The sequence below is a fragment of the Suricata suricatta genome, chromosome 2, assembly GCF_006229205.1.
Source record: "Suricata suricatta isolate VVHF042 chromosome 2, meerkat_22Aug2017_6uvM2_HiC, whole genome shotgun sequence".
NCBI lineage: Eukaryota > Metazoa > Chordata > Mammalia > Carnivora > Herpestidae > Suricata > Suricata suricatta.
This window is the reverse complement of record NC_043701.1, coordinates 174,874,728-174,892,524: the sequence shown is the minus strand read 5'-3', so window position 1 is coordinate 174,892,524 and position 17,797 is coordinate 174,874,728. Positions and strand designations below refer to the sequence as shown.

General features: G+C 40.2%; 1 protein-coding gene and 2 non-coding genes across 3 annotated transcripts in view; all 3 read left to right on the top strand.

Moving 5' to 3' along the window:
- EIF3A (eukaryotic translation initiation factor 3 subunit A) overlaps positions 1–17,720 on the top strand; it is a 35,421-nt gene extending 17,701 nt beyond the window's left edge. Inside the window, exons 8-22 of the mRNA XM_029932670.1 lie at positions 230–334; positions 709–807; positions 1,894–2,010; positions 2,486–2,671; positions 3,195–3,542; positions 3,954–4,058; positions 4,147–4,260; positions 5,720–5,842; positions 6,447–6,600; positions 7,146–7,330; positions 11,233–11,321; positions 12,142–12,773; positions 15,482–15,701; positions 16,398–16,579; positions 17,201–17,720. Of these exons, the coding sequence (XP_029788530.1) occupies positions 230–334; positions 709–807; positions 1,894–2,010; positions 2,486–2,671; positions 3,195–3,542; positions 3,954–4,058; positions 4,147–4,260; positions 5,720–5,842; positions 6,447–6,600; positions 7,146–7,330; positions 11,233–11,321; positions 12,142–12,773; positions 15,482–15,701; positions 16,398–16,579; positions 17,201–17,430 (2,889 nt within the window). The 3' untranslated portion in view covers positions 17,431–17,720. The remainder of the gene's footprint in view (positions 1–229; positions 335–708; positions 808–1,893; positions 2,011–2,485; positions 2,672–3,194; positions 3,543–3,953; positions 4,059–4,146; positions 4,261–5,719; positions 5,843–6,446; positions 6,601–7,145; positions 7,331–11,232; positions 11,322–12,141; positions 12,774–15,481; positions 15,702–16,397; positions 16,580–17,200) is intronic.
- On the top strand, positions 441–571 carry LOC115286186. Its single transcript, XR_003905930.1, has one exon. It is a non-coding gene; the product is annotated as a small nucleolar RNA SNORA19 (small nucleolar RNA).
- Positions 1,438–1,567, top strand: LOC115286185. The gene has a single exon (XR_003905929.1). It is a non-coding gene; the product is annotated as a small nucleolar RNA SNORA19 (small nucleolar RNA).
- Positions 17,721–17,797: the final 77 nt, after the last annotated feature.

Here is a 17,797-nt window from a genome sequence, read left to right as displayed (position 1 = left end):
TTATTAAGCTCTTGGGAGACTTTTCTCTGTAGATAGGTATATAATTTAGGGGAAGCGACCCAAATGTAGTTTTCTTTTAGTTTCCTCTGGTAAATTTAAAGAGGATTGAGGCTGGTCTTTCAGACTCTTTCCAGATTTCCAATCCTGTATTTTTCTTCTTTGTACTCAATTCAGTTGGGAATCTAGTTGGAAAATTTCCTTCATCAATTAAACCTTTTGTTTATTGTAGGTCAGATTCAATGTATTACAGTATGTTGTTCCTGAAGTGAAAGACCTTTACAATTGGCTGGAAGTAGAATTTAACCCGTTAAAACTCTGTGAGAGAGTCACAAAGGTAAGGCTTAGTGTTCTGGTTTGCGTTATAGGACCTTTGCTAGCTGGCCTTTTTTCAGGTTGTATTTAGATTGAGAGAGAAATACAGTCCTCTGTGTTTGAATTCAGCGCACATTTCAATTGTCTTTTTTTCTTTACGTCAAGAGAAAAGATATTTCTGATGTGCTAAATAAACCTTTGGAGGTAAATTAGCAGTACGACTAATTTAGTCATTGCTGTCAGTCACCTTCAGACAAGCATCAGTAAAGTTTTGTATTACATTTGTATTTCCCTGCGTTGTGTGATGTTTTTATACGTTGAAAAAAAGTTTCACAACTGTTTTAGTGTCTGTTACTTAGAGAGTATAATCTGTTTTCAATGTAATGGACTTTGCAGGTTCTCAACTGGGTTAGGGAACAACCTGAGAAGGAACCAGAACTGCAGCAGTATGTCCCTCAGCTGCAGAGCAACACTATCCTTCGCCTTCTGCAGCAGGTAAATGCTTTCAGATAGATGTTGTGTTCAGAACTGGAATTTCTCCCCTAGGTTGTATTTTATCACAACACTAAAAAACTTAGGAATGGCCTAGGATTTGAACTCCTCACCAAATTCTATCCTTGGCAAAATTAGTCTTTATTTATTTGACTATTTATTTATTTGAAAAACTATTTTATATATAATTTGTAATTGTTTTTTTCTCCTTTATTGTTAACACAATCTTTGTACATTTCTCCTCATTAGCAGTGTAAATTTAATACATATATGGTTTTAAGTTGTCTAGAGGGTACTGTGATTTATTCAGACTCTACTGGTGGAAATCTGTATTTCTAAGGGTTTTTTTGCTATTAGAAAATGTTGCAGCAGTCAACATTTCCATACATGTGTCTTTGTGTACTTCTGTGACTTTGTGTAGTATCAGAAGTGGAATTAGAGTTTATGCTTAATGGTATAATGGGGAAGCCATTTCTCTTAGTAGTGTTAACTAGTTGTTACTAGTCTTTTAACATATTTTAGTGTGACTTAAGTTTCACTGCTGTGGTTTATAATATGACTTAATGTTCCTGTTTTGTCTTCCATTTGTTTCATTGGGAGGGGGCTTTTATTTTATGTTCACTTCAGTACTTACTGCACATTTCATTGACCTGCTTTCTCTTGTATATGTGAGCAGTGTTATTTCTTATGTGCTATACAAATGGATGAAGGTTAATTAGCAGTATAACTGAATAGTAATGCTGCCAGTCTCCTTCAGACAAATAATTTTATTAAAAGTGTTCAGATGAATTAGGTAAGTAGCAGATCTCTACAAATATGTGGCCATTCAGGGCTTTTTATTTGAAATTAGGATTTGAAAGGATTTTGCTTTTGAGGAATGGTGTAATGTGATGGGTCAGAGCATAGCATTTGGGGTTGATAGCTTTGAATTGGGATTCCAGCTCCAGCAGCGTAGTGTTAACAGTCCCTCTGAGCTTCAGTTTTTCTCTGAGAAATGGGCATAACTTCTACTCATAGTTGTGTAAGAGTGCACATGAAAATGCTGAATAAATTATAGCTGTTACTACTAACCTTGTGTTCTTTATGCAGGTGGCACAAATTTATCAGAGCATTGAGTTTTCTCGTTTGACTTCTCTGGTTCCTTTTGTTGATGCTTTCCAACTGGAACGGGCTATCGTAGATGCTGCCAGGCACTGTGACCTGCAGGTATGTGCTGGAAGGGACGCTGAGGTGGAAGGCCTTGAAGGACTAAAAACCATATCCTTTGTTCAAACTGACTTTTGGTTCAGTGCCACCATTTTAAAGTTGTACTGAATGGATATTCTAGCTTTTGTATTTAACATTCTTAATTGTTTTTCATATTTATTTGAAATATTTTATCAGAAGTTACTTATTTGTGGGTGCTTGGATAGCTCAGTCAGTTGGGTGTCTGACTTCGGCTCAGGGCTTGATCTCGCAGTTCACGAGTTCGAGCCCTCTGTCAGGTTCCATGCTGACAGCTCAGAGCGTGGGGCCTGCTTTGGGTTCTGTGTGGCCCTCTCTCCCTGTCCCTCCCCTCGGCTCGCTCTCACTCGTCGTCTCTCTCAAAAATAAACACTTAAGAATAAAAAGTTAACTCATTTGTAGGATGGTTTCATACTTGTGTATGGATGTAACTATTGATGTTGTTTAATATTCAAAGGTTCGTATTGACCACACTTCTCGGACCCTTAGTTTTGGTTCGGACTTGAATTATGCTACTCGAGAAGATGCTCCAATTGGTCCTCATTTGCAAAGCATGCCTTCGGAACAGATCAGAAATCAGCTGACGGCGATGTCGTCAGTACTTGCAAAGGCACTTGAAGTCATTAAGCCAGCTCATATTCTGGTATGCATCTTGGGGAGAAATGAACTACAGGATTTTCCAGGGGCCCTTATGCTATGTCTTGCACAAAAATTTTTGTTTGAGATGATGTCTGAGAAAAAGAGTTCATTATGTATTTCCTATTAGTTGTATTTGCTAGTTTTGGTATTTTACCTATCACACATAAGATGATATTTCCCCCCTCCCCCTGTGGGGCACTATGATTGGGATTTTCCTTCCTGCTTAAGTTCTTTTCTGGTTCTTTATGTTAGACTTCTCCTTGGTTTTTATGCTTTCGGGTAGATTTGGTGCAGAGAACAATTTGACCTAGCAAATAAAGGGTTTTCAGCTGTGTCACTCTATAGATCATATGTGTGACTCTATCAGAGTATTTAGTGTTGTAGCCAGTAGCTTAATGTTGTCTCCTATTCTTAAATGCAAATATACATAAGGGCAATACGTCAGAATTATGGAGTAATTTTTTTTGGATGCCTCATACCGTGGTGTATCATGTTGATAATTTTTCTAAATCCATTTGTTTTTGAAGCAAGAGAAAGAAGAACAGCATCAGTTGGCTGTCACCGCATACCTTAAAAATTCACGAAAGGAGCATCAGCGTATCCTGGCTCGCCGTCAGACAATTGAGGAAAGGAAAGAGCGCCTTGAGAGTCTGAATATTCAGCGTGAGAAAGAAGAATTGGAGCAGAGGGAAGCTGAGCTTCAAAAAGTAAGGAAAGCTGAAGAAGAGAGGCTGCGGCAGGAGGCCAAGGAGAGAGAGAAGGAGCGCATCTTACAGGAACATGAACAAATCAAAAAGAAAACTGTTCGTGAGCGTTTGGAGCAGATCAAGAAAACGGAACTGGGTGCCAAAGCATTCAAAGATATTGATATTGAAGTATGTAGCTCATTACTTGTTACAGCCTTTGATCCACACTTCAGAAGCACGGTCCTTTAACATTTATCGATTCACTTTGGGCAATCTGGTTATTTTCACTCATTTTGGTACAGCTGGTTCATTAACTATAATCTAGGAAGTAAGCATTTGTTTTAAATGGCTCTGTGAAGTTTTTAGCCATTGTTAAAATGGAGTTGGGTACATGCAGGTTGGAGGAATGAGAGATGTTAAGATTATGTTGTTTTCCCTGCACAGAAGTGGAAATATGGCTATTATGAAACATTTTTATATTGCCTAATTTTACTCGCTGGTAACATTGATTCATTGTATAAAAAGTAACGTAGCTTTTGATTTTAGAAAACCTTGCTCCACACACATTTCTTCCATTTGTGCGTTTGTAATTCTTCACAGGATCTGGAAGAATTGGATCCAGATTTCATCATGGCTAAACAGGTTGAACAACTAGAGAAAGAGAAGAAGGAACTTCAGGAACGCCTGAAGAATCAAGAAAAGAAGGTGAATGAAAGGACCAGTTGGTAAACTTATAACATGCCAGGTTAACAAATTTCTTTCTTTAAACTACATTTGTTTTCATGTCATTCAGATTGATTATTTTGAAAGAGCTAAACGCTTGGAGGAAATCCCTTTGATAAAGAGTGCATATGAAGAACAGAGGATTAAAGACATGGATCTGTGGGAACAGCAAGAAGAAGAAAGAGTAAGGTTTTCATTGGACTATAACATTTTTAGGCTGTAAGCTATAATTAAATCCTCTGCCAGTGGTGGCGCCACGGTTTCAGTTCTCTGTGCCCTTTTGCCAGGAACAGTGCTTTAATGGCTGAGTACCAACAGGTCGGTGGGCAGATAGACATTTTTACAACAGAGGTTAAACAATGAAACTTGTACTATGCAAAAGACAGCTGAAAAGTTCACTTAAAAAAGAGCTTTATCGGGATATATTTGACACACTACACAATTTACCTGTTTAAACTGTACAGTTGATGGGTTTTTGGTACATTTACAGAATTGTGCAGCCATTTAAGTTTACCCCAAAAGAAACTCCAAGTCCATTAGCCGTCCCTCCCCATTTTTCCCCTACCACTCTGGCCTTAACATAACTACCAGTATCCTTTCTGTCTCTAGATTTGCTTACTGTTTGGATATTTTATATAAATGGAATCATATAATACATGGGCTTTTGAGACTGGACTGTTCCTTCTGTAGTTTTGTTAGTATAGATTATATATATTTATCTAATGGTACCAAAGCAAGTTTTTCAAATGCTTGTAGTGGCCAAATTTGTGATTAAAAACTAGTGGCCCTGTTGTGGTTTTAAAAGTAAATGCAGACAGGTGAAAAACCTGTGGGGACTTGCAGTAGGGAGAATGCAGTCTCTTGGTTCCATTGGAGTGTTGTCCTTCTGGGCTTTGTTTGCCGGTGCCTCTCATTTTTTCAGAAGTTCGAGTTTTTGTGATAATGTGTAAAATTAGAGCAAAAAGAGTACAGACCAGATAAAATATTTAAAATGCTTTGTTGTAGTCTCTGGCCTGAAGCCTTTCATTTTCCCTTTGTTGTGCAGAGAAAAAAATCTTAAATCAATAGTACACTCTACCTTTTAATCTTCACAGTTTTCTTTAAGGGAAAAAATATCTTTTACAATTAAGTCATAGGGCTTATTACCATGAGGTATTTCCTTTTTGTTTTACTATATATGTTACAGTTTTTTCTTTATAAAAGTTTTCATATTTTTATTTTTTAACGTTTATTTGTCATTGAGAGACAGCTTGATCATGGGAGGGGCAGAGAGAGGGGGAGACAGAATCAGAAGCAGCTTCAGGCTCTGAGCTGTGAGCACGGAGCCCGACGTGGGGCTTGAACCCACAAATGGTGAGATCATGACCGAAGTTGGATGCTCAGCCGACTGAGCTACTCAGGTGCCCCAAAAGTTTTCACAGTCTTACAGATGCTTCAGGACTCTCTTATCCATCTCCTGTCCCTGATTTCTTCCTGGGGACACATGGGCACGGATGATAGTAACCCTTCCATTTTTATGGCAAGACAGAAGGGGCAGAGGGTCTGCTTTGTCATCCTTTGAGAGTATCTGCTAGGAATTGAGAGTAAATTTCTAATCAGATAATGAATGCTTTGAAGTTTAATTTGGTATCCTGTATTTGCAGATTACTACCATGCAACTAGAACGTGAGAAGGCTCTTGAACATAAGAATCGAATGTCACGGATGCTTGAAGACAGAGATTTATTTGTAATGCGACTCAAGGCCGCACGACAGTCTGTTTATGAGGTGAAGTTCCTGGTTTCGGGGAAACATTTATTCATGAGCTTTTTCTTTCATCTTGCCTTAAGGTTCTTTAACGCAGTGGTACATTCTGTCTTGAGCTAACATTTTTAACGGTCATTCAAATTTAATAAAAATGTTCTAGGCTATTAAGCAGTCAACCATCACCATAAACAAATTTTTTTTTTTCTTCAAAGCCAAAAAGCAAGGGTCGTTTATTGCAAGTTCGAACCCGGGCCTCTGCTCACTCCAAGCTGGTGGAACGGAGAGAGCCAGAGAGCAAACAAATTTTCTGAAAGTGAAAATGGACTCCATGATATTTGCTTTGGATACAAGTTTCGTTTACTGTTTGATCTAGGAAGAGAAAAGTAGATCAAAATGTCCTCTTAAATTCTGATTTAATTATTTTGTATAAAAACAAACACACTGGGTGTAGGGAAAGACAATTGTCCCAGCAAGTCACAAAGCCCAGTCATCTGGAAATTTGTGTACATAGGGAGGTTGCTTCCTGTGGCTTCAAGAAACTTGCAGTGCTTTTGTAAACTCCGAATTTTGCTGGTTTGTAGCTCTTCAGAAGATTTGATTGTGTTGTTATCCATTCTGTTAATAGGAAAAACTTAAACAGTTTGAGGAGAGACTAGCAGAAGAAAGGCATAATCGCTTGGAAGAACGTAAAAGGCAGCGTAAAGAAGAACGCAGAATAACCTACCACAGAGAAAAAGAAGAGGAGGAACAGAGGAGGGCAGAAGAACAGATGTTAAAAGGTATCTAGAGGCTAAGGTTGGAGGTTGTGTGAGGCAAGGTTGATAGTTCAGATTATAGTAATCTTATTTAGAAAATACAGGAGTGAGGAATCAGGATCATTGGCTTCTTAATTGCAGCTAACTTTGAGTTGTCTGAGGTTTGTTTTAGGTGAGGATGTTATATTCCCTACCAGGCAATTTCCACATCTTTTGTTTTGTTTCTTTAATTAATACCATCTTTTATTTTTTATTACTCTATTTTATGTAGTAGTAATATGAGGAGTATTGGTATCGGGTATTGAGCACATAACCAAACGAAGTTTGTCAGAGGATTCTTTCTCTGGAATCCCAAGATACTCAGAAACTGGGGAAGGATTCGAGTATCTTCTTGTCATTGCATGAGTGTCAGATGGCATCATGCTTGTTTCCTTGAGTATCTTCTGTCCCTTAGCTCATTGTAAACTACTTAAAATTATTAAAAAAGAATTTGCCTATTGAATATCAGCAAAGTAGACCTAGTGCTGGGGAAAGATGCGGCACACTTTATAACCTAACTCGTTGTACAGAGCGTGAGGAGAGAGAGCGTGCTGAGCGGGCCAAACGTGAGGAAGAACTCCGAGAGTATCAGGAGCGGGTCAAAAAATTAGAAGAAGTAGAAAGGAAAAAACGCCAAAGAGAGCTGGAAATTGAAGAAAGGGAACGACGTAGAGAGGAAGAGCGGAGACTTGGGGACGACCCACTTTCTAGAAAGGTGAGTGTAGAGGTTCCTCTCTTTGTATGTGATGTGTTTATCACGTGGCTCTCTTGCATGGTCCATATGCCTCAGTGTCTGAGCTTCATGTCTTATTATTATTATTACTTTTGTTGTTTTTTATTTATTTTTGTGTCCCTCTCGCACAGAGAGAGACAGTGCAAGCAGGGGAGGGTCAGAGAGAAATGGAGACAGAGAATCCAAAGCAGCCTGCAGGCTCTGAGCTAGCTGTCAGCACAGACAGAGCCTGATGCGGGGCTCGAACCCACTAACTGTGAGATCATGACCTGAGCCGAAGTTGGATGCTTAACCGACTGAGCCACCCAGGCCCCCCTTATTTTTTTTTTGAATGTTTGTTTATTTTGAGAGAGCGAGTGAACCGGGAAGGAGCAGAGAGGGAGAGAGAATTCCAAGTGGGCTCCGTGCTGTCAGCTCGATGTGTGATTTGAAACCATGAACTGTGAGGTCATGACCTGAGCCAAAACCAAGAGTTGGACGCTTAACTGACTGAGTGACTCAGACGCCCCAGAATCTCCATTTTAACAATAGTTCCAAGTGATGCTGTCCTAAATATTTTTAATACGCCCTTATGTTCAAAACCAACTTTTATTCCCTGTCTAGCTTGTGTCTCTAATGCCTGCTCCTGATTGGTGGCACTGTTACCCACTTCATCCTAAGGTTTGAATCTACTCCTTCCTCTCCTTTCTGTTGTACATTCCTGGCTTCATTCAGAATCTCCTTTTGTCTGTGTACTGGTCTCCTTACTATTCTTTCTGATTATAATCTCTCCTCAGCTTCAGACCTTCCTCTACATTGTGGCCATTTTTTTCATGATGCATATTTGATAACTTTACCTGCTCTTGGGTTTCAAACCTTGCTTTGATTGGTACTCATTTCTTAGAGCCAAAGGCACAACTTGCCTTAGCAGTCAAGGCCTTTCTTATTATCCTGCTTTTTCCATTTCATCGTCTGTCACCATTTTCTTCTTAGTCACCTATACTCTAGCAATTCTGAGCTCGTTTTATGCCTTCTGTTTCTGTGACATCCATCTGCATTCTCTTTGTTTCCCTTTGGATGTGCCAGTGCTCCCCCTTAAACAAGAGACAGCTCAGTTTCTAAGTTCAGACGCGAGTAGCGGGAGGATTTCTCGCCTGCCTTTCTCCATTCCCTCGTCTGTGCCACACCTGTGTCAGCTTTCTTTTTTGGACCACATGCTGTTCTTTGATTTTTGGTTAAAATGTGTATGGATAGATTTTTGGTTTTGTTACTCTTGTTGCTAATTTTTACTTTCACTTCCTTGTTACTAGCGAATGTGGCCTATACGAATGAGTTCTGATTCTGTGTTCTAAAACATGCATTATGCACTCTTTTTCTCTTGGGCACAAAGTTCTTGTGTGTATGTATGGAACCAGAAATGTTGTGTTATTTTAATTTGTTACATTCTGTTAATTTATGGGAGCTTCATCTTCTGAAGAAAGGAAGGTAACTTACTTGGTTGTGACAGTGCTTTTCTGAGTTGCTTTTTTTTTTTTTTTTAATTTAGTCTCTGCAAATTGTTCATTTTCAGTCTTTTGTTTCTGTTTGTACCTCTTCCTCCCCACCTTCCCTTTCAATTGGAGAGTCTTTCATTTATTAACATTTAACACAGCAATTATTATATTTGATTCTTTGCTTCCGTGTCCCTGCCACCGCTTCAAGCCAAATTTAAGAATTTTTCTCAGTTCATTTTTGCTTTCTCTATTCTTTTAGTGATTATCACCAGTTTTTCTTTGCCCTAAAATTTATGTAAACTTTACAGTCTGTTGTAAAGTTTGGGAACTCTGTCCTCTCAGAACAAAAAATTCTGAACATACCTTTACTTTGATTTGTTTTATTGAAGTAAGTTGAATATTTTTATATCCAGCTCATTAAAACATGTTACTTATTTAGGAGTCACTTAACAGATTTCCAATAAGATGGGTAAACATTTAGTTTGAAATATGTTTACATTTATCACCTTTTCTCCTTTGCATATACATTTTTTGTTAGTTTTGTATATCTTTTCAGTTTTTTTCTTCCCCCGCAGGCTGTCTTTGTCTTAAAAGATATATATATTTTTTCTCATTGCTAGAAAATTGTGTAGTGGTTTGGTCAGTTCAAAATCCTCCCTCAGGAGTTTCAAGACTGCTCAGTATCCTGAGTACACCGTGGAAGAGGGAGGGTCTGGGTGATAGTCTTGGTCTTGTTACTTCTGTAGATACTCTGTACTAGTCCTTGGGAATTTCAGAATTTTCTGTCCTTGGAATAAAAGGAGTGAGAAGATTTTCCTGAGACTTTGTGGAGTCCCCTCAATTGATAGGCTTTATTATTCCTCTATTTTGGCACTTGTGCCTTTTGTAGTCAGAGGATGCAATTATTCTTTTTTTTTTTTTTTAATCTTTTTTAATGTTTTATTTTTGAGAGAGAGCGAGCGTGACAGAGAGAGAGGGAGACCCAGAATCTGAAGACAGGCTCCAGGCTCTGAGCTAGGTGTCCGCACAGAGCACAGAGCCCGACGCGGGGCTCGAACCCACAAACTGAGATCATGACCTGAGCCAAGGCCTGATGCTCAACTGACTGAGCCACCCAGGCGCCCCTACGTATTCTTAATCTAGGGAAATTTTTCTCCTGTTGTGTCTGTATTTGCCTTTCACAGTCCTATTTATTTCTTTTAATGTTTCTTTTCTTTCTTTTTTTAAATCTCTTTGCCCTTTTGACACTAGTTCTCTGAAATTGCTGTTCAGTTTGTATGTTTACTAGCAGGGCCTGTTCTGTTTGATCTGGGAACTGAGTTAAACATTTGTGGTGGGTTACTTTTTAGAATTCTTTATCATAGCCATCCCATAACATCTTTTTTGAGGTTCTAGTCCTATGAAAACCTCTAGTAACTTGAATCCTTTGTTGAGTTTACTTGTAGGGTGAGCATGAAGGGTGGGAGAAGCTTGGTTTCTGGGCACGGACATCCCTGCAATATAGTGACCGGAAATTCCGTGGACAGACGAGCTCTCTCTCCTCCCCTCCCGCGGTGTCCGCTTGGGAAGGCCTCTTAGAGTAACCTGCGCCCTGCGAGTCCAGAGTCCATTGCAATGCAGATGGCTTACCTTCTGGCTCTTCTTTCCTTCACTGTTTCTTATGTAGTTGCTATTGGAGGTTTTATTGCCAACACACTTTTTAAAATTTAAATGATTCTCTTATGCACCTACTTGTAATTGTTAGCTTTGCTAGGTTTTTATCTTACTCCTCCCACCCTTGCCATAGGTCTTGTTTTATATTTTCCAGAGTATTCTTAATTGCTGATGGTGGCCTTAGGTTATTTTGTAGGAGCCATCAAACTGTGTCAGAGCTGTACATGATTAAAATTGTGTGTGCTGCTCTCTACAAAGGTTGAACCACATTTTGTTTCCGCTGTAAGCATATTTATCTCTCTGTGCTGTTTTCCATAATTTTAAATGACAGCATTAGTATTTGAAGAGGGAAATAATTTAATTGAAATATACCTCCCTTGGCATTTCGTTAGTTCCATTTTAGGAGATCCTGTGGTGTACGTTTGGGGCACTGAGCTTTTTTTTTTTTTTTTTTTTACATAATCTCAGGAGGGAATTTTAAGGATCAAAGAATACCTGTAGATATTCGAGTAATTCCAGGGGTTAGGTGCCAGGTTGCTTTCAAGGTGGGATTTTGTTGATTTATAAAGCTAGTCACAATCCACGAGAACACCAGTTTCACTGTACTGTCACTCTGACTTCGGGTTAAAGAAGAAACAATTTTAAAACTTGTTCATATTTAAGGATGTAAGATTAATATAAGTACAAAAACATGGTAATACTAGTAGTTGTAATAAGTGTTGCCAATGTAGTGCCTCACATTAACTTTGGTGAATGTAGGACTCTCGTTGGGGAGATAGAGATTCAGAAGGCACATGGAGAAAAGGACCTGAAGTAGATTCCGAGTGGAGAAGAGGCCCACCAGAGAAGTAAGTAGAGTCCAGGAAAATAGCACTGATTAGACAGAGGTCCTATTAATGCCTCATTAGCAGTATTTAAATCGGGTTTATTTTGTAGAGGTGGGGGAAAGGAGACCTGTGAAGAATTATGTGCATGTCTGTTCCCGAAATGTGTTTCATAGTTTACTTCAACTGTGCTGTAATTCCTGACTTCTAGAGATTCTGAGAAATACATGCTTCAGGATTTTGTTCCCTAATTGAATAATACTGAGATGATAGTAAGAATGAATAGTTTTAGAATGTATTTTTCTTTTATTGGTTTATTTATTTATTTTTAGACAGAGAGAGGCGGGGAGAGAGGGAGAGGGAGGGAGAAAATCTTAAGTAGGTTCCATGCCCAGTGCAGAGCCTGGCACGAGACTTCATCTCACAACCGTGAGATCATGAGCTGAGCGGAAATCAGGTCATTATTACCCACTAAGCCTCCCAGGTGCTCCTTCCTTTAAATTTAAGTAGCTCGAACAATCCTTCAAAAGTGACTTGTCATGAAAGATTGCTGGTCATAGTGCTATACAGAAATTAAGTTTTTGAAAGTTCATAGTAATAGATGCCAGGATGTTTCTGGTAAAGTGCAGCTAGATACCTTTACTTGTCTACATATTTGTTTATTTGTTGATAAAAGGTTTTATATTTTGTGTTATTTTTTATTAGGGCCACATATTCTTTCAGGACTAGGAATAATGAATTTAGGCTGAAGTGGTTTTTAAAAGTGAATGATAAAAGTTTCCAAAAGGATCATGTGCTTTTCAGAAAATGGACTCTTACAGATGTCCGGCTTGTTGCTCTGTAGGGAGTGGAGACGTGGAGAGGGGCGGGATGAGGAGCGGCCTCATAGAAGAGAGGACGACCGACCCAGGCGCCTGGGGGACGAGGAAGAGAGAGAGTCTTCTCTCCGAGCGGATGATGATCGCATTCCCCGGCGTGGCATGGATGAGGACAGAGGTCCCAGACGTGGCCTTGATGAAGACCGGTTCGCGCGCCGGGCGGCAGATGATGACCGGCCTTCCTGGCGCAGCGCGGACGACGACAGGCCTCCCAGACGGATCGGCGATGAAGACAGGGGCAGCTGGCGCCACGCGGATGACGATAGACCCCCTAGACGGGGACTGGACGAGGACAGAGGAAGCTGGCGAACAGCCGATGAGGACAGAGGACCAAGACGTGGGATGGATGAGGACCGGGGGCCCCGGCGAGGAGGTGCGGATGACGAGCGGTCTTCCTGGCGTAATGCTGACGACGACCGGGGCCCCAGGCGCGGGCTGGACGACGACCGAGGACCTTGGAGGAACGCTGATGACGACAGAATTTCCAGACGTGGCGCAGATGATGACCGGGGGCCTTGGAGAAACACGGACGACGATCGGATTCCCAGAAGGGGCGAGGACTCAAGGCCTGGTCCCTGGAGACCGTTTGTCAAGCCAGGTAACATTTCCGTATTCAGAAAACCAGCTTAGACGCCTTATAGCATCTGCTTGATGTGTTTTACGAATAGAAAGTGAAATCATGCATAAGCTGATCACTGTTCTGTAATATTTCAAACAGGGACATCTCAAATGACTTAAAGGTATTTTAATATCTAAATAAAAAGTTATTTGTTAGCTAAAAAATGATATTTTAATGTATAGATGATAGTGATTAGGGTTTATTATTACTAGTTTCTAGACACACTGGCCTTTTATCTTCCCTTAGCTACCTGTACAGTGACTCTTAGTAGCGTGGCTTCGATACCCCACACAGAACAAGTTACCTAACCTTACCCCTTTTTCTGCTTTAGTGATATATGCTTTTTTCCCCTTCTGCCTCTTGACTGCTTCTTTGAGGGCTCTTGTTCCATGCCCATCCCTTAAGTATTGGTGTTCTTCAGATTCTGCCCTACACTAGCCTTCTCGTGTGAATAATGAAAAGTATACTAAGTATTTGCACTCTTGCCTACCATGGGGGTAGGCTTATGGGAATAGCACAGTTCTTACTTTCTCCGACTTGGGGGTCTGCTCATGTTTTCATACTTTTTTGTTCTGGAGAAATGATACATAATCTGTGACTTCTGTTACCATCTTTTCCAAGTGACTTTTCCCTTACCTTCAGAGCCATGTTTCCAGCCGCAAGCTGCACACTGTATGCTTCTATCTAGGAATGTCTCTAACATGTCGTTTTCAACCTGTTGAAACTGAATTCACACCCACAGGCTTCTCATCAGGGCCACCACCATCCATCACATTTTATAACCTAGAGATCTGGGAGTTGTCCTTTGTCTTCTTTCGTCCTTTATGTTAAATCTTTTCATCTAGTTCAGTTCTCTTTTTCTCATGTTCCTTAAGTCCACCCACTTCTCTGTTCCCCTTGCATGTGCTTGGGTCTGGGCCACTCATGCTTTCCTTGAGCTCTTGCGGCTCCTGACCCCGCAGGCTCCCCCGTTCTCCCGCGCCTTCTGTTCTTGAAGCAGTAACCCGAGGCAGCCATTCTAAACGCGCATTTTGGCGAGCGGCTTCCTTTCCTTTGCCCTTGGTGTTTGTCTCTTGGTCTGTCTTCTGGTCTCTGGTCTCCATTCCTTCCACTGTCTGGCTGTGTGACTCTTCTGTGCCTTGTGTAAAACGGGGATAATAGTATAGTAGATTCTCCTTAATTCACGATAGACGTTTTATAAAGTCACAGTGAATACTGAACCATTGCTCTGAAGGAAAATACCAGATTAGGTTTCCCTTAAGCTCTCTGGTCACAACATTTTGGTCAGCCAGTGAACACATAACCTCATTTTGTACATTTCTGTTTTAAAGATACCTTATTTAATACACATTAATTGATTTCATTAACATTGAACTCCTGGCCAACAGCACTGTATCTCTTCAGTGAAGCTTATCTAAAATGGATATTTTTTCTGTAAAGCACATCTATCACCTTCTTATGCTTGGGACACTCGACAGCACTTGAGCATAGTGCTTGAGGGACATTTTAAACAGTAAAATCACCAGTAAAACACAAAATGCAAAGATGTGTCACTAAATTTAAGAGCACCGAAAGGATACATGTTCTGAAGTATGAGCGCTACAGCAAGAGGACAGCCGTTGCCTTGTTCAAACTCTACTGTGAATGTGCTCTTCTGGCGTCTATTCTGCACCTGTTTGCAAGTGACTGTGAAAGTGCTTGTGCGTTAATTTTAGCAGTTTACAAATTTCAGCAAGTAGGTAAATTGGCAAGTATGGGATTTTCTTAGCTCAGAAGTGTGGATAGGATTAAATGAGTTGAAGGTTTAGAATAGTGCTGTGGCACATCATAATAGAAATGTTAGCAACAAGGTAATACTTAACTCCTGTGGATGTAATAGATTTTCATTTAAATCTGCTCCCTTTGGCCTCTTTGTACATATGTATTATGTTCCTAAATTTGGGCATCCCAGGGCTAAGTGTGAGATATTGGATAGGGTCAAAGGATTGATCTTTCTTTGTTCCATGATTATATGGGGTGTTAAGTAGTGGAGGTCAGGAGCATGAAAAAGGTTTTAGTTAAAGGTTTTGAAAATGTTGCAACGTACGAGTGAAATTATAATTGGGGGTCCATCTCTCAGAGATCTACTTCCTAACCCTCACTCTTTTTAAGTTCATTGCTTTAAATGAGTTGCCTGTTTACCATCAGAACAGATTTTTATATCCGAAATCTCAGCATATGAAACCCTCAACCCAGGCTATATAAATTTATCTTACATGTTCCTCCCTGCATGTTAGAAAAACAGTGATAGGTAGTTACAAATACGAGCTGGTGATCTGTAAAATGAGATAAATAGCTTTAGTTCTTTTGAAAAGTAAAATTGGGTTGTCTTTTTAATGTTTATTTTTGAGAGTGAGAGCCATTTGGAGAGGGTCAGAGAGAGAGGAGACGGAATCTGAAGCAGGCTCCACACTGTCAGCACAAAGCCCGATGAGCTCAAACCAATAAAATAAACCATGAGATCATGACCTGAGCAGAAGTCAGATGCTCAACTGACTGAGCCGCCCAGGTGCCCCTGGAGTGTCTCAAATTAACATATATAATGGTGATACTAATGTCAGCATCAAGATCTCTATTGATAGTTACCAACTTGTGTTTCTGGAGTATTAAAACATTTCATTTCTTAAAAAAAATAAAAAAATCAACAGGTGGATGGAGAGAGAAAGAAAAGGCCAGAGAAGAGAGTTGGGGTCCACCTCGAGAATCGAGACCATCAGAAGAACGTGAATGGGATAGAGAGAAAGAAAGAGAGCGAGATAACCAAGATCGTGATGAAAACGACAAGGACCCAGAGAAAGAAAGAGACCGAGACCGAGAAAGGGACAGAGAGCGAGAGGGGGATCGAGAGGACCGCTTCAGACGGCCTAGGTTTGACGCTCTGCTTGGAACTCTTTGGAATTACAGTTGGGATTCTCTTAAATACTCTTCTGTGTTTTCCCAGATAGTGTTGAGAAATAGTGAGCTGCATCCCTCTTCCAAACATCCCACCTTAACTCAGTTGAGAAAGGCTGACGCTGTGTAGCTTTCTGCAGATTTTGTAACTTCTTAGTTAGGAAGCCAGACCAGGTAGTTTTACCAGTCCATTGCCCATCCCTCGTGGCTTAGATCTTCTGTTTTAGAGTCCTAGCAGTAACAATTCTAGCTTGCTGCTTCTGGCCACAGGGGCTTTATGCTGATGAATCTAGACCAGCACTGTTTATGGTAGTTTTCTGCAGGGATGAAATCGTCCTGGATTTGTAATATCCAGTATGGTGTAGCTATTTGAATACTAGTTGGCTATATTTGGAATGTGGTTAGTGCTATTGACGGAATTTCTTGATTTCGTTTCAGTTAATTTATATTTGAGTAGCTGCATACAGGTAGTGGCTGTTAGGTTGAAAAGCACAGATCCAGATGGTCTCATTTGACCTCTACACCTGAGGCATCAGGTCGAAATCAAGTTACAGATTTAAACCTCATCCCTGTTAGGTGTGTAAACTTGCTGAGCACCAACCTGGATGTGATGTGTTCACATACACTGTCATGTAGTTTAACAGCAGAACTTTACCTGTTGAATGGCTGCAGGGACGAAGGTGGCTGGAGAAGAGGACCGGCGGAGGAATCCTCGAGCTGGAGAGACTCCGCTCGCCGAGATGATCGGGATCGGGATGACCGTCGTCGGGAGAGAGATGATCGCCGTGACCTGAGAGAGAGGCGAGATGACAGAGACCGAAGAGGACCGCCTCTCAGATCAGAACGGGAAGAAGGTGGGGATGGTCTGCGTGCTGCGGAACTGTCGGGAGGGCATGATTCCTGGGGAGGCTTTGGGTTTTAGTTCATTACCTCCTACATTCCTGTAAAAATCAAAAATAAGATCGTGAATATTCAGTTTAAAATTCATAGTTCTCATAAACTTAGTCGCCCTGCGAAGTTAGCTCATTTCTGAATTCAAAGTATATCAGGTTAATCAGCTTGGATGGTAAGTGATATATAGTGCTTTGAAAGCTTATTTTATGTTATTAGGAAATAGTGTATTAGTTGTTTCAGAGTAAGATCTTTGTAGATAAGCACAAAGCATAAAACATTCTTTCTCTAAAATTGTGACAATTGAAAAATTTGAGGGGGGGGGAGTATGCTTAATGACTAATTTGCTGTTACCATTTCAATAAGAGCCCAAAATTTTTATTTTAAATTTTCATTTAGATTTTTGTCACCTTGTCTTAAATTACTAAGATTTATTTTATTATGTTTTTCATGGGGGTTCTATATTGTTACCTTTAGTACAGGATTTTTGAGTAATTGGAAACCTTCTTTTTGCTGAAGTTCTATTCGGTCTGAGCCAATACAGTACAGTACAAATTTATTCTCTCTTTCTGTTAAACTTTTAGTAAGTTCTTGGAGACGCGCCGATGACAGGAAAGATGAGCGGGTGGAAGAGCGGGAAGCCCCTCGTCGTGTTCCTCCCCCAGCTCTTTCAAGGGACCGAGAAAGAGACCGAGAAAGGGAAAGAGAAGGCGAAAAAGAGAAGTCCTCGTGGAGAGCTGAGAAAGATCGGGAATCTCTTCGTCGTACTAAAAACGAGACTGATGAGGATGGATGGACCACGGTACGACGTTAAATCTCAAGATAATGGATTCAAACTCATGTCTCACATAGGTTTGGCCACATTCAAGGATTATTATACTTGTGCTTCAACCAGTCTAAATTGGATTCTTTAATGTTGTCTCACCATAACACAAAAAGCATGAACTTGCATTAATCCTCTATAATAGATTGATCATGCATCGTACCCACAGGAGGTTGGACGACGAGGCCATTTTCTGGAATTTAAGGTGTTGCATTATTTCATCAATCATTTGTTTACAAAAGAGAAAAACTAAAAAATAAATTTAAAATGTGAACCCTTCAGGTATGGAGTAACACCTGTATCTTGGTATAGAACTGAATTTTTCTTTTTTGTTGGAAATACTATATTCATTTGGAAT